The sequence below is a fragment of the Apostichopus japonicus genome, chromosome 13, assembly GCF_037975245.1.
Source record: "Apostichopus japonicus isolate 1M-3 chromosome 13, ASM3797524v1, whole genome shotgun sequence".
Lineage (NCBI taxonomy): Eukaryota > Metazoa > Echinodermata > Holothuroidea > Aspidochirotida > Stichopodidae > Apostichopus > Apostichopus japonicus.
Window position 1 is genome coordinate 2,889,078 of NC_092573.1, and position 24,646 is coordinate 2,913,723.

The window sequence follows — 24,646 nt, forward strand, 5'->3', positions numbered from 1 at the left end:
GTCCGACACGTTTTCAGTCCGAAAATAAAATACACGTTTTCAGTCCGAAAATGAAATACACGTTTTCAGTCCGAAAATGAGATACACGTTTTCAGTTAGGGAATGAAAGCAGTTTTAATGCTATAATAACACCAATAAACGGTGACAGCCCGAACTGATAGTAAAAAAATCGATTGAATCTTTTGTCTCACATCACCGGCCTCAACAAAGACTTGGGACCCCTTAACAACTATCAGTTCTACAAACATATGTAATCCGTTCTTCGCTCCTTAATCAGCTTCCTGTATAGTCATGGTTTGTTTGGTTCTAATTCCATCAATGCAATTTACACTTTAAACCTAGCGTCATACTTTCATTGTGTTACATTTTGTACTTTTCATTCGACTGCCAATATTGCTGATGAAGGTCCCAGGGGGACCGAAAATTCCAATATATTTTCTAAAACTTTACTCCTTATTTGTCAATTATGAGTATAAACGAAAGATTCAATCGATTTCTTTACTATCAGTTCGGGCTGTCACAGTTTATTGGTGATATTATGGCATTAAACTGCTTTCATTCCCCTGAAAACATTTTCGGACTGAAAACGTGTATTTCATTTTCGGACTGAAAACGTGTATTTCATTTTCGGACTGAAAACGTGTATTTTATTTTCGGACTGAAAACTTGTCGGACTGAAAACTTGTCGGACTGAGGGGTGTACCCCTTTCTCCCATGCTGCTCCATATCTAATCCTACTGGTGACATTGGACAGAACATTGGCAGATGGCTTCTTGAGAGGTGTTGAAGTAACTGGATCAGGAGTATCTGTAGAGATTACATAAAACAAGAGTTACTAGATTGCAAGTATCCTGCTATAGCTTCTATGGCTGTGACTAAAAATATACCTTTTGTTTAGAACTTATCACACTTATGCAGCACTGGAAACTGATATTTCAATTTAAATGGTGTCATTGAGTTTAGAGGACATTGAAGTTACAAGTATGTTGGTGAAACCAAGACCACCCTCAAGAAGCAGTTCTAGTCACAAGTCAATACCATGAAAATGGAGACTCCAGCAGGGGAACACTTTCAGCTGCCCAATCATACCATTAAAGAATGTCCCAACAGGTAACTGAATTCGTAGACTAACCATCTCAGACATAGTACACCACAGCAGAGATAGAGAGAGCGGACGGAATGCCCTAGCACCATTCAACTGAATAGGCTCAATATACAGGAAGGACATGACTAACTTTATCCTGCTCCATCTCTGTATTCTGCTATAGTTTATTCGCCCTCTCTCCTTACTTAATCCTCGCTTTGTACTCCACAGTTTATCTAAATACCTCTGCTTTCACTGACTCCTTTTGTTCAATACACCATTAACTTCTTTCTTTGTGTTCACCATGTCCTCTCTGTTCCAGGCTCTATTGTGTCTCTTGAATTTACTGTTACTAGTCAGTTTGCCTCTAAAGAAGATCATGATAATATCAGGCCCACTTACTTTTATAAATTTTCATACACATGTATGCTTTTTAGTGGATGAGCAATATGCTACCATTTTTTTCTTTTCTTTTGGAATTAAATGAGAATGAAATTGTATTATTTTTCTGATCACATCAGATCAGATAAGATTAGCACTGCTCTTCCAGTCTGTAATTCATGCAAGGATAAACATATAAATTTACCTTCTCCTTTCTGAGTGTCAACTGATCTTTCTGTGGTGACAGCTGCTGAGAATGCCTCTGTTTGACTTTCAGCATCTTTCCGGAAAAGATGCATTTGAAACCTATACAATGAAACCAAAAAAATTGTCCGTAAATCATATAACTGAAATAGTAATTTTACTGTACACCCCAAGCTTAATTGTATGCATAATGAATCTGGTAATGACCAAATCATTACAAACATACATGTTTTTATCATACCTACCCAAGAAAAAATATGAAAGAGAAAAGTAACAAACAAACACTTAGGCATATTTCAATAATAACATATTGTTAACCCACATTGATTTAAACCCAGATAAGGATGAGATATTCTTTCATACTCTTCTTCAACATATCCATAAACCGCGGTATCTTTCAAGAATTGTAAGGATAATTTTGTGTTGCCCAACTGCTTGCCCAACAACTTGAGCTCACATGTCAATGTAAAATTTACTATGTAAACTTCCTATCTTAGTGAACTGATTGGTTTCATATCGCTAAAAGATGTCCAGTCTTTTGATGAGAGTTTGATGTACACTCATTATTTACCTACTGTGTAAACTTCCTGTTTATGTGAGCAGTTGGTTTCATGAGTGAGAATTGAGATGCTACTGTAGCTTACACCATGACATAAGCCCACCATTGTGAAAAATTCCTGTTTACATGAATAGCTTTATTTCAGACTACCATTAATTTAACGCTAGATTACTCTCCACAAGAGATAGTTTCGGCCACCAAATTTAATAGATATTATAATTTTTGAACACTAAACATCAGATCATTCACAAGAAGCTGAACAAAAACAAGCATAGTATATACTGACTATATATAAAAAATATGATAACTTAGCACAGCATCATAAAGTATGAGCATCAGGCCTACACGCAAAAAGAAAACTGGTACTTTCTTACCCCCAGGCATGGCTATATAAAGGTTTATATAGGTATAGCTATATGTACTATGGTCCCTCAATTTGTGAGGCTAATTTACCTAACTTCTTGCATAGCAGTTGGGTTCCTTCAAAAATCCCAAACACAGACATGTACACATGATTGCTGGAATATTGGACAGACAGTCAGTAGATAACAGTATAACACCCTGTTGCCCAAATGAACCATTAAAACTTGATTGCACATATGCTGGCTGTGGCTGACCTTAAAAAAACCTAAGGTCTAGTTGCATACGCAGCGGTGTGAAAACATGTGAATCAGTTAGGAGTGATTCTAAATTATTTATGTAGATGCATTATTTTTATAGGAAAAATTGCAGGTCCATGTGGTTGTACTTGTACAGCACAGTAGGCCTTCCTCACTGGTGTATATTACAGGGAATACAGTTACTATGAACACTAAATTCTGATACTTATTACTAATACTATAGGCCTTAGTCCTATGTTATATGCCCAGTTAATTATGACTGGGCATAGGTGAGGCTTTTCTTTCAAATGCTCATTCACAAGAATTATTCTGCAAACAAGGACAGCTGATAACAATTTAGAACCTGGAGGGGGTGGGGATGAACAGATCACCTAGGCCTAGTGGTTAGAAAATATATTTCCATCAATTTGTTGAGGCAAAAACAGTTTACTTTTTGGTGATGAGAAGGCCCAGCTTTCCATGGCATAAATATGAGGAGTGAAACTAAAGACCCCCAGTCCCTGTCAGTCTTCTTTAGGAAGGATATTTTAATTTTTAACTGTATACAGTACAAAGTGGCTATTCTTACAACTAGTCGTAAGAATAATTTCCGACTACGCATGGGCAGTTGCTATTTTTATGATTAGGGGTACTAATTTTACGACAATGAGTAACAATAACTTCCGGTTAGGGTTAGGGTTATGTTTAGGGTTACCTCTACTACATGCGCAGTTGCTTTATTTACTGCACTTGAATTTGCCTTTGTCGTAAGAATAGTTTATAATTGTTACGACTAGTCGTAAGAAACGGCCTATACAGTATCCTCATGACAAGCATTCACAAACAGTGATGATGATGACTCAGTAATACAACTTACTGCTATTTTGTGCTAGGATAAGTATGATAAGGTTAGCATACGCTAGGTCCATTGGAAAAATAATGAATGATAGGCCTAGTTACAAAGCCTAGGCTCATCAAATCATGTATGTTACAAATACAATAGCATAGACACTGCGAAGTTCGAACACCTACTGTAAGCCTTAAAATACCCCAAAAACTATCTTCATTTTATTGACAGATATGTACGTACATACTTGCGCACGGGTCATTTTGGAGAGGAAATGACTGTAGCTTCCTAGTTTTTAGTGATATTGGCTTTCGCTTGTAGGTTATCATGGTGAAATCGTGTATTTCTTAGGGGTGTCCGAACTTTGCAGTTTTCTGTACTTCGCAATACTGACAGTTACCTAGGACAATACCCTGTAGTACTTCTATGTACTAGTATTACCCTATACAGTTTTAGCCTAGCTTAGCAAATCATTACCTTTTTGTGTGATCCTGAAGCAAATGTTCTGCGAAATCTGCGTTGCTAACAGAAGTCAAATCGTGGACATGTTTGTAGAGTTCTTTCTCCATTTGCCAGTTTACGTAGGAACGTAGAAGATAGATCTTCGTGGCATCTCTTCGTCGCTGTTGTTCCTTTGCACTGCTGTTTTTGTCAGGTCCATGCAACAATGGCTTTCCTCCACTTGAACCTATACGCTCGTTCCAGGATAAGGTCGTTTTCTTTCGCCCGATTCTCCTTGCCCTGATCCCTTTTCCATGATTGTCACTATACTCTAGTCTAATCGAATGTATTTGTACGAAAATCGTACAGTATTCTTTACTCAAAAGGCACACAAACAACAAACTATCGCGTACGAAAATCCTTTGCGGTAAACAGTACAATAATCTGAAATGCTGTGCTATAACATTATGTGTGCATGGGTACGGGCTTGTTACGCATACGCTTGCCTGTGCTATTCACTGATCTAAATTTGCCACCGAGGTCACGTGAGTTTTAGGGGTCCCATTAAACCTCGCTGAAACCTCGATAATGCCAGCGCCCTCAAAAAAAAGTCTACGAGCGATATCGCCTTTAACGTTTACTTTGTGCAGGGACGCTCATGTCCGAAGTATCCCCAGACTGAGGATAAATGCCTTTGTTATAGATGAAAACGGTGCTACCAAAAGGTGAATTGTGCTCCGTTCCGGTGAGCTCCAAACTATGATACACTGTATAAATAGTTGGCGAGTCAGAACTAGTAAATGTAAACCTGTACGAAATGGAGATAATAAACTACATGTAGAGTAATACAGTCTAACACATAGATCTAAAACAACACTGGAAATAATTGAAAGCGCAAGAATTAAAAAACAAAGGAACTACATTTGATTTCAGGTCTTGAGTCTTGAGTCTTAAGTCTAGTAATTGAGCAATCCATCTCTTGATTATTGGCGGCGATACCTCATACTTATAACCATTGATATCATGACCTATGGCCATTGTCTTGCTGATACCATGTAAAGTATCGTAATAATGAGAAGTTGTTAAATTTTCTGGTTAAAATCATATACTTTAATAGGAAAATAAGAAAGAAAGAAAGCAAGAAAAAAAAACACCATGATAAGTGAAAGAACGCTGAGATCCTTGTGATTTTTTATGTTCATATCCTTCTTCGAATGTTCTTCCTGATTTTAATTTTTTTATTTATATATAAAACGTCTTGTTATAGATACATCCTGGCAAACAAGAAATAATTATACATTCTTTCAATCTGTTGGCGAGATATCAAGGCGGAATTCCACCTTCAATTTACAACTGGCGTGGTCTGACAGTATTGGGTGAAGTCGACCACTTCCGATCCACAATTCGTTCTATTTGGTAAAGTTTTCCATGTTTTCTAAGTCTGAAGTAATCTGCAAAATAAGAAAAAAATATAAACATGATAACTGTAAGAACATAAATCTCGAGAATAATTGAGGAAAAAAAAAGAAAGAAGCAAAACAGTCAGTCTTTATTCCTCTCTTTCTTTCTTTTTTATTCGAGCATAATCTCAAATCTGGAAAGAAAATAATCTCACTTTATTCCGGATAATTTCAGATAATTTCAAGAGATACTGACACATTTTCATTAATGCATAATAAATAACTTCAAACAAATGGTCCTTTGATCAAATGTTGCAGTTTATGTCTTTACTGAGTTCTTACCAGTAATCGTACATTGGAGTTTGTGTGGAGGACGGAGCTTGGAAAATTGGCATTACAATCGAACTTGGATCATTGGTTCACAAATTCGCATTGTTAATCATAGGTGTGAGTATTTAGCTCAATATATATCACATGTTTCATTATCTAAGAGACTATAGGCCTATAGCTAATTGAGAAAGAAACCGAAAAAGGTGAACGGAATCCCTCCAAATCTTAAATAAGCCAAATCTATTTATTATCACTGTAAAGTTCTCATTCGATAAGTGTTAATGTAAACAACAATTACACCACAAACGCTACATCATGCGTTTACCTGCATGCTTATATAAGTCGACTAATATTATATATATGTCAACGGGGCAGTTCAGTTGTATTGTTAAGGTTATAAGGTGTATTTGAACAATGAAAAAATAAAAAAACAAAGGGGTCCTCGGTCTGAATGTGAAACACACCTGCGCGTGTATTTGAGTACTGTGTGATTTTTACATATGTACAGTTTTTGGTATTGTGTTTACAAGTGAACGAAATAATGCGGCCGAGCGACGGTGAAAGGAGGAGAATAAGGAATGGAACACCTGTCCAAGTAACGGTCATCATTTAATTTGAAACACGTAAACCCATAGGAACACGTCAAATTTGAACATTACGAATCACGCATGCAAACTATTAATTCACGCGCCCCAAACGAACGTTTTTTTTTTTTATTAAATTGTTATTGTGTGTAAAAGGGGAATAAGATAGCTGATAGCTTATCAAGTATTTTGTTGTAAATGTCTGCATGACATAAAAAGTACAAACCTCTTTTTTATGAAGATTGATAATTTTGGCACTGTCTAAAGGTCTTTAACAAGTTTCACTGGTAATCCTTCTTCCTCGGAATCCTCGCTGACTTCAAAGCCCTGCTCGGTTAGAAACGCCTGAATCGTGTCCATGTGCTGGATCGCGTAATAATTTTCCCAGTATCCGTGAAAACGTTCTACTGAACTGATATTTTCAATCAACGCAAAATTGAGTTTTTCTTTCAGTTCTTTGGATAAATGCTCTCTCGCTGTCAAAACTACCGCCTTAGGTAAAAGGTTTGGTAAGTTTGCTAAATGCAAAAACACGATTATCTTCCGAAAAGACATCAATCGCAATATTGCTTCTTCTAATTTCTTCAGCTTATAGAACTTGGCTTCCTGAAGTAACAAATCAAATTCCGCAAACTTTGTGGGTACGATGAGCTGATCATCTCGCAGAAAATTCAAGATGTAGCGAAACAGGCTTCCGTCTCGGTCGATGAAGACATTACCGTTGCGGTCTATGATCCATTTTGAGGGGTCTCCTGAAAACACCTTTCCAATGGCGGAGTTTTGATCACGTGTAAGAACTTCCAGGTTAGTAGTATAGAAGTTACCGCCGACATTGAGGTAAACAGTACCGGATTTATCCATAATGAGGATTTATGGAACAATATCGTTTCAAAGTATCTACCAAAGAACTCACTACTTCAACTTTAGCTCTGATTGCCCAACAGATCTTAATATGTACCAGTAACGAGTGATGGAAAGACTTAACCGTGAACTAACTGGGTAGTATAACTTCACCTGCTTAACTTTATCGGTTATGCCGCGTTATCAACAATCTGCTACTTTAAATATTAACAAGGATTTGCGTGTAGGCATGCGCAGAATGATTAAACCACACAGAAGTTCAGTAAGTTGGAACTACCTCAACGACCTATTAATAATTAAAAATTGTTTATAAGCCGATAACTGAAATATGTTTAAGTGTGAAGGTCAGATGGCGTAGGGCCAAAATAGAGATCTTTAAAGCGAAATATGAAGGCGGCTCATTACGGAGCAAAGATGAATTCAAAATAGATCCTATTGACATGTAAATTATATAATATATTTAACTTATTCTGAAAGCTTATAGCTAATTCTGTCGCATTATAGCAAAAACATCTCTGACGGGAGAGTGGACATGCACTCGCTTCGTTTTGTACATCTAATAGTGAACAGCATGACGTCACGTTGCGGTCAATATGGAAGTGAGCCCTCACTATACGGGCAGGTTAACCGTTGTTAAACTACAACGTTCAATCTAAAAGGAAACATTTACATCGATACATGTTTTTTTCCTGAATACAAAAAACAATGTTTTGGTAAGAGTAATAAGACGAAAACGACACCAGCGAAGGTGGCGTCAGATACATATCTTTCATCTGGCAAGCCATGTTTCCAAATTTATTGATACAACTTACAAGAAAACAACCATTGATGATATCGGGGTGTGTCACTCATTATCTGTTCAAGTATGATCACCGATTTCAAGTCCAACTCTCTTTTATTAACAGGTATATTTATGATCATGGTAACTAATCCCAAACTGGCTTTATATTATAATTAGAGAGTTCTAATAATTACTGTTGGACATACAGTTTCAAGTTTACATCCAGAGCCTGCGACAGCATAACAAAAAAGAAGAAGAAAGAGAGCATACCGTCCTCTGTTTTCACTTTACTGAATAATTATCTCAGGTCTTCATGATGAACAGGTCTCTGTATGCAATGGTATGGTACAGAGAGGCAGCTAATTTATACAGTTTTATACAGCTTAGAGAGGCGTTATGCAATTTTAAAATGAAAAAATAACACTGAGATGGGTCATTGGAAGTAAACATTGAATGAAGGAGTGAACAATTTCCGCACGCTGCTACTTGGAGGCCTAAAGTGGTCTAACACTGCCTTCTGAGATAAGAGAACACTCGGGCGGATTGATATATATTATGATGTATGCCACCTTAAGGTATGGTGCCAAAATTAATGGCTGCAATGACTTCCAAACTAAATACGTCCGTTTCCAAGGCCGCTAGGATATAGAAGTTTATCACCTGACATGACACATGATAGCTGATGGCTTGGGCTATCACAGCAAATACAATTTTAGCTAGAAGAGGTCAAAGGTTAGCATAGTGCTCCCCAACCCATCTGACAGCTCTCTCTTTGGAACCTTATTGTTTCACCCAGGACTTTCTAAAATGCCTTAAATCATCTTAAGTCCTCAGATTGTTTGACCATCATTAGTTTATTTCACCCTTTTCCACATCCAAGCATGAAAAAGAATGATGATAACTCAAAACAAGAATCAAGAATGCAAAAATGCATTGCGGTTTCGATGATGTAACATGAGCAGTTTTTTTCATGAATCTTACGTAATGTATAGTGAGGGTGTACATCCACCAATAGGCTTCATTTACACAATGTGGTACTCCTACACACCAAATATGAGGCAAGGGCGGCGGAACCGGGGGGGCACAGGGGGCACGTGCCCCCCCCACTTTTCCTCAGATTAAAAATGTGCCCTTTTTCTACATAAAAATTTCTAAATAAAAAAGAGTTTACAAAGCGAAACCCACGTCGAATGAAATATTTCAGGAAGTTTTAAATGTTTACTACCACAGGCGTAGGAGCCCAATTTGATTTGGGGGGCTGTAACGACTTGCCCGAAAAATATTACCAAAATTTTTCGCGCGCTTCGCGCGCGTTCAACACGTTAATGTGCATATCATATAGGCATGCACCGGTTATTACATCGCATGCCTATAACATACAATCATTTGCCGTGTTATAACCCTTCTAAATTGGTTATAATTATTGGCAAAGTCGTTACAATAATAATCATCATAATAATATCAGTTTAACCATTGAAAAACACATAGAAAATTAATTTTCTTTCAGTATTTTCACATATTTCATTTGCTTTCATGCATGTATCGATCGCGTGTGCAGGGACTTGGACTTTATAATGATTTCACCTCATTTTGTCTTTTTCCTTCTTTCCCAATTTGCACATTAGATACTGCAGTGCTAGTATGCATTGTTTCCTTGAGGGGGGGGGGGGGCGTTGATGGAGTGATGTGTATACGCAAATAAGATAATACAATAAGAGTTATAAAGGGTACTAAATATCAGGTTGCATCAGTCCAATCGAATTTCTGCATAGTGCCCTTCGACGTTGGTGCCCCCCCAGATTGAAAGTGCTTCCGCCGCCCTTGATATGAGGTCTGCCCATGATTCCTTTCTTGAGATATCGTGTTTGCAAGGTTTTCACAATTTGACCCCTGGTGACCTCAAATGACCATGACCTCCATCAAAACCAATGTACTTTTTGTACTCAATGTGGTACCATTACACACTTAAAAGAAATCCTCCCAAGCTTTCCCAACACCCCAAATGACTTTTACTTCCACCAACACAAGATTTTGTACTCATTATGTATACACACTTACTATGACTCGGTTGATCCGACCTTCCCTTCTTGAGATATCGTGTTTACAAGGTTTTCACAATTTTACCACTGATGACTCCAAATGACTTTGACCTCCAGCAACAAAAGATTTTGTACTCATTATGTTACTTCTACACACTCTATGAGGTTGGTCCGACCTTCCCTTCTTGAGATATCGTGTTTACAAGGTTTTCACTTTGAATACCATTTGAATACATTACGGTTTGTGTCAACCATGTTTGACTCGTTTCCTGAAAGCATAATATGCAACTTGGAACAGTGGCGTAGGAAGGTACTTTTGAGTGGGGGGGCTGAAGACTGATGGCCGGCCTGGGGGAGGGTCTAAGGGGAGGGGGTGTCCCCCTCCCCTTTGAAATTTTTTTGCATTTCCAGGTGGCCTCAGATGCAATTTGGTGCAATATAGCACACTTCAACTCCCACTCCATTTTGTAAAGAATTTTGCATTTTCACCTGGCCTTAAATGCAATTTGGTGCTCCAAATGAGATTTTTTTCTCATTTGGAAATGAAAAAGGGGTTTTCTGACTTGCGGAGCGGGGGGGCGGAATGATACTTCCGCCCCCCCCATATTTTTCACTGGGGGGCTGGCGCCCCCCCAGCCCCCCCCCCCCCCGGTTCCTACGCCCTTTACTTGGAACCAGTGCACTTTGTAAGAACCGATCGACTGGTCGTGTACAAACTGCCACCGACATTGAGGTGTACAATACTCTCTTGGACCATGATGAGTATTAAGGAAATTAAGTTGGACAAATCTTCACGGAGTCAAATATTTAGCAACGTGGGTCATGCGTTGAAAACATAAATCGGACTGGCAGTATATGCAGGATCCAGTGTTTCCCGACCTAAACTCGTGACACTTTGCGTCACAAGGATATCATGAAATTACGTCTCATTTCAGATCGTATAAGCACATCTAAGAGAGATACAGCAGGGATATCCCTGGATACATTACGTTTGCTAACTGATTATGGAGGCCCCTGACAAGAAAAACAAACTTTGTATTTTCATAAGTACGGTACTTGCTTTAATTAATTAAATATTAACTTTATGATCCTTAAATAGCCATTTGATAAACTTTATGAAATAGATATAGTATGTATAATTTATCTTCGTTAATACTCGTACGAGATTTCTTATCACAAACTCGATTGCAAGGCTAAAAAAAAATCCATGATGTCCATACCAGATTGTCTTATGTACATTTTGGTGAATTGGAATTATCCCCAATAAAAACCATATTACACAATACTGGGGAATTTGATGGTGTTAATTGCGGAACGTAAATCGTCTCAATGTCAGGTGAGGAAGGAACGGTAGTTAACGTTTACTTTGTGCAGGGACGCTCATGTCCAAAGTCCCTCAGACTGGGGATGAATGCCTCTATTATAGATTAAGATAATATATATATATATATATATATATATATATATATATATATATATATATATATATATATATATATATATTTACATATATATATATTTACATATATATATATATTTACATATATATATCGCGTGTGGCATTTAGAAGATATAGCTGCATCTATATATGAGCCATGCACAGTAACTTGTATACCGTCTAACTAGGGATCATACTAAAATATCATCATTGAATACAACACAGAAATTGGATTTCAAGAGATATTATTTTGGCGTTGTATGAATTCACGTGTGTCGGGCGATTACGGGACTTATCAATATGAATATGATATAAGTAGCCAAAACTGGACAAGCATTGAGAGTAACTTTTGAGCTTGATCGTTCTATCTCTGTTCTGGTAAACGATACGGGGACCCAAACAGAACAGCAAGACTAATGCGAAATGAAAACAAAGAACTCAACTGGATTGTAATATAATAGAATATGTGTAATGTGTAAATCGATATATAATACATTACATTCAAATCTTGGGCCCAAGCAAATCATATAATATGTATATGCAGTTACTTAACTAAACTGATATCGCGCAGTACCGGTACCTTTAATTATTACTTGATGGTTAAGTTAGGGCTAAGTTCTTCAATCTTCGGTGTCCCTGTAGAGATTGATTCTGTCAGTGGCCGAGTGGCTCCAACGTTATCTCAAGGTTCGGATTCATTGAACAGCTCCAGATAACAGTTGCGGTATTCCCTTTATTTGTTTTTTATTTCTTTAATTTATATATATTAAGTTCCTGCATGGGCGAGACCGATAAAGCTATATTGGTCCACAGGCTGTTTCCAAAAAGTGAATTGTGCTCCGTTCAGGAGAGTTCCAAACTATGATACACTGTATAAATAGTTGGCGAGTGTCTGTCAGAACTATTAAATGTAAATCTGTACGAAATGGAGATAATAAACTATATGTAAGAGCATACAGTCTTACACATAGATGTAAAACCAGAGTGCAAAAATGCATTGTGGTTTCGATGATGTAACATTAGCAGTTTTCTTCATGAATCTGAGACATAATGTATAGTACATGTTTACAAGGGTTTCACGGTTTGACCTATGATGACTCCACATGACCTTTGACCAAACATAATAGGCTTCTTTAACTCAATGTGGTACTTCTACACACTAAATTAGAGGTTGGCCCAAGCTTCCAGTATTGAGATATTGTGATTACAAGGTTTTCACAATTGACCCTGGTGACACCAAATGACCTTTGCTCTCCACCAAAAACAATAGGCTTCTGTTACATAATGTGGTACTCCTACACACCAAATATGAGGTCTGCCCATGATTCCCTTCTTGAGATATCGTGTTTACGATGTTTTCACAAGTTGACCCCCGATGACCCCAAATGATCTTTGACCTCCACCAAAAACAATAGGCTTCTTGTACTCAACGTGGGACTTCTACACATTAAATATGAAGTCCTCCTAAGTTTCCTTCTTGAGATATCGTGTTTAGAAGATTTTCACAATTTGACCCCTGGTGACCCCAAATGACCTTTGACCTCCACCAAAAACAATAAACTTCTTGTAAACAATGTGGTACTTCTACACATGAAATATGAAATTGGTCTGACCTTCCCTTCTTGAGATATCGTGTTAACAAGGTTTTCACAATTTGACACCTGTTGACCCCAAATGACCTTTGACCTCCACCAAAAACAATAGGCTTCTTGAACTCAATGTAGTACTTCTACACACTAAATAAGAGGTTGGCCCAAGCTTCCAGTATTGAGATATTGTGATTACAAGGTTTTCACAATTGACCCTGGTGACACCAAATGACCTTTGCTCTCTTTGCAAAAATGCATTGTGGTTTCGATGATGTAACATTAGCAGTTTTCTTCATGAATCTGAGACATAATGTATAGTACATGTTTACAAGGGTTTCACGGTTTGACCTATGATGACTCCACATGACCTTTGACCAAACATAATAGGCTTCTTTAACTCAATGTGGTACTTCTACACACTAAATTAGAGGTTGGCCCAAGCTTCCAGTATTGAGATATTGTGATTACAAGGTTTTCACAATTGACCCTGTTGACCCCAAATGACCTTTGACCTCCACCAAAAACAATAGGCTTCTTGAACTCAATGTAGTACTTCTACACACTAAATATGAATTGGTCTGACCTACCCTTTGGACAAGATCGTATATGCGTAAGCATCAGTTGCGTGCTAAAGATTTTGAAGTTATGGGAACCAAATTCAACCCCCCTCCCTGATGAAGGCATGGGCGAGAACCATTATAGAAGGGCTAGATGAGAACGGTATGGTAGGGGCTTGAACTTTTATGTAAGGGCCAGAGACAAATCAAGGATTTTGTAAAGGAGGGAGTTTGTCCCCTGGGCTCTGATGCCAACTCCCATGTTATTTGAGACCAAGACAGTCTTATATTTCTTATTGATCTTTGTGTTGCTTCTAAGGAGCAAAAATAACTTGTTGTGCTATAAAGACTGTAGCACCTCCATTATTTAAAAGTTAATTTCTTACAACAACAAAAATTCAATTTCATGAAACTGAGGTTTGCTAATACACAATTTTTTTACACTATATATTTAGAGAGCATCTATTGATTGATCATGAATGAACAAAGTGGAAAGGCTTTCAGAGCCAGTAATAGGAATAACAATGTATAAGATAAGGTATAAGATAATATAAATATTTGTAATTATTAAATGACTTAATCATTGAAGACTGGGCTAAAGAAGTTCTGATCCATTTTGTAGAGAGGTGACAAACCTAAGGGTAAAGTTACAAATTCATTGCAAAAATGTTACTGTTTCTTTTCCATAGTTCAATAGCAACTTTTAATATCAAAATGGCTATTGAACTTAAAACAGTTTCTAATTGTGGACACATGTGGTGTGTGCACTATTTGTGTGTGTGTGTGCATGTGCGTGGGTGTGTGTGTGTGTATGTACCTGGGCATTTAGAAGTGTTACAGCAAGTACATGATAACTTGTCCTGATCTGGAAAGGTAACAGTGAGGTTATTAAAAAAATTAATTAAGAACACTGCATTTGATTTTACACTATCAAATTTAATGAATTTAATCATGTCTTCTCCAAACTTATGGTCTATTTACTTGATATGTGAAAGGCACGTTACTCTTAGCCCTATAGTTATACAAATCATATGGAATATTTCAGACTTGTCTGAGTTAAAATAGATTGCAAAGTATTCGACCATCTGAGAGAAAAATTTTCCACACAGCTTCAGGACTATGCTTGCTCATTACCTCATGTAATAATTGTATGAAAATTAACAAATAAACTCTCGGCTTCTTCACAAAGAAGAAACATCATACTGTGTGAGTGTTTGGTCCATACCGCCTTTTGTTCCCTTAAAATGTAACAAATGTATGAATGCTTTGTTAGCAACCAGCATACTGTCGACTAAAGTCTTCTTAAAATCTGATTCTTCTGAAGGCTTTTATCATTCATTTTAGAAAAAAAGAAAATATCACTAGCTTTTAAAGAAAGGCAAAGCTTTTCTCAACACATGAACAGATATGTTCACTCAATCTAACCTTTTCATTAAAATAAAAAAAAATAAAAATTCCCAATCCACAACGGCACGATCTTTTCAAACCTTTGTATTCCCAAGAGTAAAGCTATTAAAATATCATTCTAGTCACAGTTAAGACTAATAAAGGGAACTAGATATCACCAATCACCAGAATTTTGCAATTAATCAGCTCAATCATATTTATAACAGTGACAATTCTCTCGTTCTCAGTTCTCCCGAACTGAAGGAATCCACTTCATGATTGATAACCTTCTGCGATGGGATGGATGAGAAGTTTCTGTCCAAAGCATCCCACCTCCCCTCAGACGTTTCCTCAACTTCATCACCTTTTCTTCTTGGGCTCAGCTGTATTTCCTTTTTGTGTAGGAACGGACATACCAGCAAACGGATCTGAAATTTTGAAATGATGGATAAAATATCGACATAGATCAATGCTACATGAAAAATAATGACCACTCAAACAGTCCTGGTCATTTTCCTGCTGTCTAGGTTGAAAAAACAACTCGTATCATCATAATAATTGTTTGAAAGACATTTCCTGTGTTGATTTTTTGACTACTTCTGTTGTATTCAGGTTTGTTCCTACACCTTTTCTCCATCCATTCATACTGTGTGGTCACATGGCTGTGAGTGCATGTGCATAGATTCTGATATTTTGTTAATCTCTGCCTTCCATGTAGATCCTGCTATTACTATCCAGACACATGTTGCTTTATGTATTGTACTGTTATGTGTTGTATATTGTGATATACTGTACTGCACTTCTATTACTATGCTCATAATATACATTAATATACTATACTATCCTATATTAAAACTATACTACAGTATACTATACCATACCATACTACACTATACTATAATATACTGTACTACACTACACTCATACTATACTGTCCTATACTAATACTATCCTATACAATCCTATACTAATACTAACACTTTACTATACTACAGTCTCCTGCAGTATACTATACTATATTATCCTATACAAATACTATATTAATACTATACTATAGTATACTGCACTAATATTATACTATACTACACTATACGCTAAGGTACCGCATTACATGGCATTGTACATTAATGCAGCAAACTCAAAATTTGTATTTGCCTTAGATTCCTTGACTTTGTTGGCAAGTGCCCACAGTAATTCACAGCAATTCCTAGCAATGAAATGTTGATAACTCTAATATATGGATCACTACCAACTAAGGACTGGGTAGCTCAGTTGATAGAACGTAGAGTTTGTAACCCTGAGGTCACTGGTTCCAATCCCATGCTAAACGAAACATTTCTTTACTCCTTCCCGAATATCATTAATTTCGTCCCATTAAATTGTCATTTTTTTTAAAAGAAATCATTTACCTGTCTGTACTTCCTTTGGTGCTTCGAGTAATAAATCACGTTGCTGTTTTAAGATGTCTGTGTAAAACTTGGTGGCAGCATACCCCAGATAAGCACAAGCAGAAAATATGATGCCCTTCATGATAATACCCTAAAAGAAAGGAAAATAACTGAAAAGGTCAGATTTTCATTAAATATATAAAAATATAAATTTTACATAATTTAATAGTTCAACTTTGGAATTATTCAAGAATATCAGTGGGTAAGGGGAAAGGAAAAAGAAAGTTGGAAGATGGCTTCAGAAGAGAATCATTCTCTACCATGAAATTACATTCAAAAGTATAGAATTTCAGCTATCAATATTTTGAAAATTCAATACAAGATTTGTAACAAATTACACCAGTATGGTTAGTGTATGTTATCCTTTCCTTAGTCAAGAATAAAAATTTCTCTGGATTTACATTTTTAATTCCATGTCTTGATAGAAAATAACAAAACAGAACACTAAACCACAAGAAATTATACAGATAATTCCACAATCAAAGTTCAATCATTTGAATGGACTCAAATTAATGTACTCTGCATGACAAATTCAACAGCCACTCTTTCATCTGCAGCTCATTTTTCCTTTGCATCTTTCAAAAATAACAAACACTTTCTTACCTGAATCACCTGAGGATTAAGCAGAAGTTCATTGACCAGCAGAAATATAATGCCAGCAAATGTACCTACTCCTGTGCCTTGCATATGGAGGCGTCTTTCATCTGAAGAACGAAAAAAAAATGGGAAATAAACTAAAATATGATTCCACCAAACATGTCTACCCCTATCCATGTGGAGGCCACTTTCATCTGTAGAATGATAGAGATGGGATGATATTATTAACTTGAACATAATACCAGCTAACTATTAACTCCATTAACTAACACCTAGTACTTACATATGGAGATATTAATCATCTAAAGAAGGAAGGGAAACAGGAGGTAATGTGAAACGAAATCCCTGTGCTGCCAGTGTGCATCTGGGAATATTTAAAAACAACTGAAATCTTTAATAGAGGAGAAAAGATTTGCTGGTGAAGGATTAATAGTTGCTGTGTGTTATACCCACGTACAGTGTAACTTGTACCGTTGATTGTTTACAACAAATGACAAAACAGAAGATTTTGTCCCAAAAACCAAGATTCAAACCAGAGACAAAGATACTTCCCTGTGGTCAAAATCATATGAAATATTTAAGATAAAAAGAAAGAAAAACATGCAATGAAGAAATATGAGATGAAGAGCTTTTCAAAAAGAATCTCATTGATAAAATATTTGGCTCCAAGGCTCTTTTTGTTGTTGATATAAATTACATATTGATCCTCATTAATGTTTTGAAGTTTTAAAGTATTTTTTGAAGTGTACATTCAATGATATATCTTGCAAAATCCTGCAATGTCATCATGCATGGTTGGAATCAACCTCATTTTTGTTGTTTTTTTCAAATTGAACTCATTATTTTAACCATGGAAAATTATAGTACAAAAATATGTTACCTTGGTTAGGTCTTATCAAGTTTAATGATCCAAATTAAATATGGGACTATCATTTTAATTTGTGAAATGGGTCTTCATTGCATCTCAGCAAAAAGAAAGAACTTTGAGGCTGCAGATTTGGATAAATGTATTGCTTTTTATAAGACATTAAAATATATATGTAATGTAATGCAATGCAACACATCACACAACACATCATAGAGAGAGTAGGATAGAGTATTGTAGGATAGAGTATAATGGGATATAGTAGAATAGAGTAAAATAGAGTATAATAGGATAGAGTATAATCAAATAGAGTATATTAGGATAGAGCATAATGGGATAGAGTATCATTGGATAGGTATAATCGTACAGAGTATATTAGGATAGAGTATGATGGGATAGAGTAGATTAGAATATAAAAGGATAGAGTATAATAGGAAAGAGTAGAATAAAACAAACCACATATTTCAAGGGTCAGATTTAAGTACATCTTTTAAATGATAATGAAAATAATATTTATTTTTACGACGCTTAAGCGACCACGAATGTGGGAGAAACCCGCAAGGGTTTATGGATTACAACTTACACGTCGAGTGTAACATTTTTACTCAAATTTGGAATCTTTTCAATTTAGAAAGTCATTTCAGATGGGAAAACCGTAGATTGCTCTTGGATGAAAAACCCACCTAACTATGACCCGGCCGGGAATCGAACCCCGAACCTCCCGATTGCGAAGCCTCATTGCTTCAAAAGCCACCGCCTTTATCCACTCGGCCACAGCACCGGTACGTAAATGTAAATAAAAATGGTTTTGTGTAAAAAGTAAACAAATAAGAAACTCACAAAACATTTGTCCTCTTTCTGCTCTGTTTGTCTTCTGCAAGGCATTGAGAACTTCTGTGTTCATAGAGTCTATGTCAAGTGCTTTCTGACAAAGTAAATGTAGAGATGTGAATTAAAACAAAGCCTCTTGAAAACGAAAGTCACTCTTGAACAAATGCTACCCTACATTAGTTAGTTACTGTCAACCAACTTTATATGAAGTAACTTGCAGTGTTCAACAATAATAATGCTGAAATCAAAATTATTTTCAGTCCGTCTTCTAGGGTAATTACCAGTTAAGTATTCGCACAACAGACAAGGAAGAGTATTGGCAGTCCCATATTCTTTGAGTTTCTTATTTTCATAGTGGTCCCAACTGGTCCATGTATTATACTAGCTTCAACATAATGCAAATTATACAATACTTTTATGGAAGCCTTAAAGAAGAAGAAGAATGTCAGAAATACATTTTCACAAATAACCTGACAATATTTAGAGAATATGACAAACTCAGTGCTCATTGTTCCCAAAGAAAAGGGATTCATTAATGAGACTCATTAATGTCACGTTTTTGTCAGAGACTGGGATATGCGTTGAAATCAGAATGTAAGTATAGTTTCTACGCATCCAGAAAAACAATTGTTTTTCCTGACTCCATCTTGGATGAGATCCCATAGAAATTTGTTTTGTTATTTTTTACATACATCATATTCAATCACAACAAGAAGACCTTATAAATGCACTTAAACAAAAGTCTGTCAAATTCAACTTTTAATTTAGCCTTATTCCAGACATTCAACATAGTTTAAAAAGGTGAATATCTTGCAACCAAACCAACAACAAAAATATGTAATACTAGCACAGAGGGGAACATGTGCTCAGGAATTTGAGTGCCGGGCAAATTTGTGTGGTAGTGTGATCCAAGCCCTGGGGGAGGGGGCTCAGGGGTGGGGTTAGAGGGGTGGGGGTTCTCCCTCCACTTTGGAAAAATTTTGCAAATAAAGTATGCTTAAATGGCAAATGGTGCTATCTTGTTCCTATTCTGGCCCTAACTTCTGTGCCAAGTATTCAAGCATGCTTTGGTAATGGCAACTCTTGTTAAGTTAATCATCAGAAAAGTGCTGGGCGGAAACATTTAAAATACTGTTTGTGCTGGGCGGCATTCAGAACTGCCGGGCGCAACCCCCCAACAAGAGCACATCTCTGCACAGAATACTAACAGAGAGTGGGTATAATTACAGAGTTCCAGACAGGACACTCCAGACATTGGTTGTATCAGAACTGTTGGTTAAGACGACCAAGATATGAGACAAACCTTACAATAAAAACTTTTTGATCAGAGCTGAATTTGATGCATTGCCTGGCAGTCTGGGATAATGATGATGCAATCAAAAAGTTGTGCTGTTATTTGAGGAACAGAGGGACAACCGACCTCATTTGCAATGTTAAGCACATGCCACTACAACCTTAGAATATGTCCAGGTTGTGAAAGGGACAACCATCAAAGTTATCTCTATATAACCAAACTCATGATGCAAATCCATGTATACAGTCTTCAAGAATTGCAACCAATGACATCCTTGACCTCCACTGAAAATGAACTGAACTGTCCGATTGTTACTTTGGCCAGTGAGGCCGACAGACTAGATGGATAACAATTGTCAATAAACTTACTTTGACCAGTGAGGCTGACAGACCAGGGGCGGATCCAGGGGGGGGCCCGGGGGGCCCGGGCCCCCCTTTTTGAAAATCCTGATTTTTTTTTTTTTTTTTTTTTTTACCGCGTTCGAGGGAAAGTGCCCCATGCGTGATCAGTGGCGTAGCTACGGGGGGCCTGAAATTGCAGACATGAGATCCATATTTTCAGGCTAGGTACATGCTGCTTAGAATACACGGGAAGTGCCGTTTCCGGCCATCTGGGGGGTTTGTAAAGCCAAAAATTTTCTTGTACGCTCCGCGCCAACCGATGATGGCGCTCCGCTTAGATAGTCTTACGTTCAGGCGCGGCTGGACCAGTCAGACCCCCCCCCCTGTCACAAATCCTGCATCCGCCCCTGATATGTCATTGAATATTCCACAAAACAACTTTTTATGTCCACGAAACTGTCGAAACATGATTTTCACTACTGGTAGAGATATAAAATATTGGGAATTCTGAATTTCCTGCAAACATGCGGCTGTGCCTGTTCAATACTCACTACTGTATCGCCTTAAAAAATGATGAGTGGAAATAGTTTCTCCAGGACCGTATCGTATCGTGGGTATCGAGTGCGTCTGATATACAAACGTACGTAGTACGTACGTCTATGATGATATGCACTGTACTGTACTGATAAAAACATAGGTGAATTTCATTCCATTGGAGTGATCACTGAGCACATTCCGGTATAAGAGTGAATTTCCACTCCATTGGAGTAAATCTTAACTCCTAATAGAGTTATATTCACTCATATTAGGAGTGAGGGTTAACTCCAATAGAGTTAAATTTTACTCTTAATTTGAAGCGCGCCGAGTGATCACTCCAATGGAATGAAATCCACTCATTTGTTTTTAGAGTGTTGCTAGATATATGAAGAAGAAATTTACATATCAATACATGTTATCGGTCATCGATTGGCACAAAAAGCCAGATTCTGATGACAGCTGCCTCAAGAAACCCAATAAATGGCCTAATAAGCACCGAGCCATCAATGTGGACCATTACCGAAACATCGATGCGTGTTAGTCTTCCACCCCTTCCTCTAATGCTATTTAAGTCCACATGTGGGCATATCCTGCAAATTTACCGGTAGCCCACAGGGGTTTGAGTTGGGAGAAAGGCCTTGACAGCTTGAAACGACAAATGATGCCAACTTCCCTCAAGTTAAAAGTCTGGCTGAGTTGGCAAGGCCAGTCAGCATGAAAGAGAAAAAACTTTTTTTGCATTTCTGTCACCAAAGTTGCACATCTTTTTGGTTGCTATTTTGCCTCACAGGTGCCATCTCCTGCGATCTGGGGGGTGCTGAAATCTCAAATTTTCTCTGTACGCTCCGCGCCAACCAAGGTGGCGCTCCGCTTAGATAGTAAACTCCGCCCCCCCACAAGAAAGAACAGCCCCCCATGGCCCCCCACTCAAAAAATCCTAGCTACGCCACTGTGCGTGTAATTTTTTGTAAAATAAATTTGCAAAAAGAGTACACCATCATTCTGATAAAGTGAAGGTGAGAGGGGCACTCTGACTGCATCAATAGTCTCCATCTGGAAGGGGGCATCCAAGATGAAATGGCCTGGAGTAGCCTGGTAAAAAGTAGTTTGCATCACCACCTACTCCCCAAAGACGTAAATCCCAGCTCATTGCTCGAATTTGCAAATATATGCCCGGCAAACCATGAATACATGATTTATTGGAAATAAATTTTACTCCAAACTTTCACGAAAAGTAGCACCAGATTGCACCGAGGACCTCCATATTTTGTGAAATTTTCCCAAAGGGGAGGGGGGCACCCACTCCCCTTAGACCCCTCCCCCAGGACGACGATTAGGCATTTCCCATCTGGGCCCCCCCTTCGGCGAAATCCTGGATCCGCCACTGCAGACTACTACTAGATGAATAATAATTTTCAATTACTGTAACTTACTTTGGCCTGTGAGGCTGACAGACTCCTAGTAGATGGATAATGTTTTTCTATTGGCCAGTGAGGCTGACAGACTGCTACTAGATAGATAATGTTTCTCCATTGACCAGTGAGGCTAACAGACTGCTACTAGATGGATAGTAATATTTAAAACTTACCTCATATGTTTCTCTAGCGTCTTTATATGCTTCTGCAGCAAATTCAATTTTACCCTTTTGGAGGTAGGCCTAAATTTCGACAAAACAGAGAGAAAACTTGTATGAATTCCAAAAATTGTGTAAAACTTCCACCGTCACAGCACCACTGTGCAGTGGGTACTACTGTATGGTGTGAAGTATCAGATCATGTCACCAGTATGCATTGTTGACAGTTTGTGACAAACTACAGTCATTGTACTAATTAACCAGTTATGCTTATTTTAGAGTAGATAGTGAACCCATGTGTTACTATTCCCCATCTTGTTAAGTGAACAGTGATACTATTTTCCTACTTCATATGGATGTATGTTTTACATGCTGGCTCATATGCATTTAGAGTAATTCACAGTGCCCTCTGCCACTATCTCACCCCCCACCCCCCCAACCCCCATTCTCTTTGATTTCTTGATATGTGAACAAACCTCTGATCTTATTCAAATGTTTGATGGACATATAATGATAATAAACATAGTAACTATTACTAACAATAGTAATGTAAAATGTACAGTACCACTGTTGAAGGACAAAAATATCTATGAAAATGAAAATGAACATTGAATTTATTCATATTTAAAGAAGTAACAAATATCAGAAACACTATATTGTAAATACCTCTATAGATGTTGGTTTAATATCAATGCACTTTTGAGCATCATCTCTAGCCATATAATGATACTCTAGCATCAAGAATGCCTCTGCTCTCCCCAGATAACTTTCGTAGTGTTCATCATCACATTTTACAGCTTCTGTGAAAGACATCATAGCTTGTAGGGAGCTCCCTTTATCAAGGTGCGACTTTCCTCTTGCACATGCCTTCTTTGCCCTCTCCTATGTGTGGTAAAAGATATCAAAGCACATTTAGTAAATTTGAATGTATGCTTCCTCTCTCTCTTCCCCTTTGTGCAATCTTCTCTGATAAGCACTGTTTATTTGTCTCTAGCAAGACGCTCATTGTTAAATTGTAGCAAGTCACAGTCAACACTACAGTTGGGATAGATGTTGGCTTACTGTACGTTCACTTGAAATTACAAATCAAAATGTTGGTTAGGCTTGGGCCCTGACTGTTTTGTAACTAAAATTTTACCAGACCACTGGGACAGTGGGAGCAAGTGCATTGTAGGCCTAATAAAGTTAGGATAGCATGCACACCACACTAGGGCCATGCTAGAGCCGTATATCTAGAGACTGCTCCGGCCAATGCCTGACAGCATGAAACTAAAACTCCCATTTTGTCAACTGTAGTGTTGGCACCAAGGGCAAACCTCTAGACGATTTCATTGAGTTGACTGCAACTTATAATAATAAAGTAATAATCATCAGCAGTTATTTTTACGATGCTTAAGAGACCACAAATGTGGGAGGGACCCGCAAGGGCTTGCTTCCAATTCAACATTTTAACTCAAATTTGGAATCTATTAAATTTAAGGAGTCATTTCAGATGGGAAAACTGTAGATTGCTCTTGGATGAAAAACCCACCTTAGGATGATCCGACCGGGTGTCGAACCCGGAACCTACAGATGGCGAGGCCTAATTGCTTCAAATGCCACCGCCTTTATCCACTCCGCCACAGCTCCCGTAACTGTTTCGATATTTCCCCAAGAAACCTCAGCCAGGACACAATAAGCTTTAGGCTACACACTCTGCATATACTTAACTAGTTTTACCTACAGTAGCCTATGCAGGCACAGCCTATACTGCAGCCTACATTTAGTCTAATGCTTAGGCTAGGCCTAGGATATTTACTTGGTCATGCTTACCTTGTTAGACATAATGGTAGGCTAAAGAAGCTCAATGTTCGTCACCTTTCTGCCAGCAATATGTGGTAACCTCACTAAACACTGATTAAAGTTGGTCGGTGATTTCGTGCTCTATTTTCTCATGAAGCCGTACTGTTATATGCCTATGGGTAACAATGTCTAGATCACTTCTATCTAACGCCTACAGTAGCTACAGGTATCGACTTTTGGGGTTAGTGTGTACAGATCCTTTTCTATGGTACAGATTGTCTTCAGACATACTGTATAC

At 37.6% G+C, this 24,646-nt stretch overlaps 2 protein-coding genes across 3 annotated transcripts; both read right to left on the reverse strand.

Annotated features, from left to right (window-relative positions):
- Nucleotides 1-324: 324 nt before the first annotated feature.
- Nucleotides 325-4,756, reverse strand: LOC139978449 (uncharacterized). Its single transcript, XM_071988693.1, has 3 exons — nt 4,152-4,756; nt 1,671-1,771; nt 325-807 (listed from the first exon to the last, which is right to left on the reverse strand). Exons 1-3 carry the CDS (start codon nt 4,241-4,243, stop codon nt 596-598), a joined length of 405 nt encoding a protein of 134 aa, XP_071844794.1. The 5' UTR covers nt 4,244-4,756; the 3' UTR covers nt 325-595.
- Nucleotides 4,757-11,995: 7,239 nt separating this feature from the next.
- Nucleotides 11,996-24,542, reverse strand: LOC139978529 (uncharacterized). Of its 2 annotated transcripts, XR_011796972.1 has the most exons (8): nt 24,379-24,542; nt 23,233-23,448; nt 22,582-22,650; nt 18,831-18,915; nt 17,132-17,232; nt 16,490-16,619; nt 13,643-15,508; nt 11,996-13,227 (listed from the first exon to the last, which is right to left on the reverse strand). XR_011796972.1 is itself a non-coding variant. In XM_071988825.1 (7 exons), exons 1-7 carry the CDS (start codon nt 24,388-24,390, stop codon nt 15,441-15,443), a joined length of 681 nt encoding a protein of 226 aa, XP_071844926.1. In that variant the 5' UTR covers nt 24,391-24,542; the 3' UTR covers nt 11,996-15,440. The 2 variants fall into 2 exon arrangements, 1 of the variants encoding a protein (XP_071844926.1); XM_071988825.1 differs by having other exon boundaries at nt 11,996-15,508.
- Nucleotides 24,543-24,646: the final 104 nt, after the last annotated feature.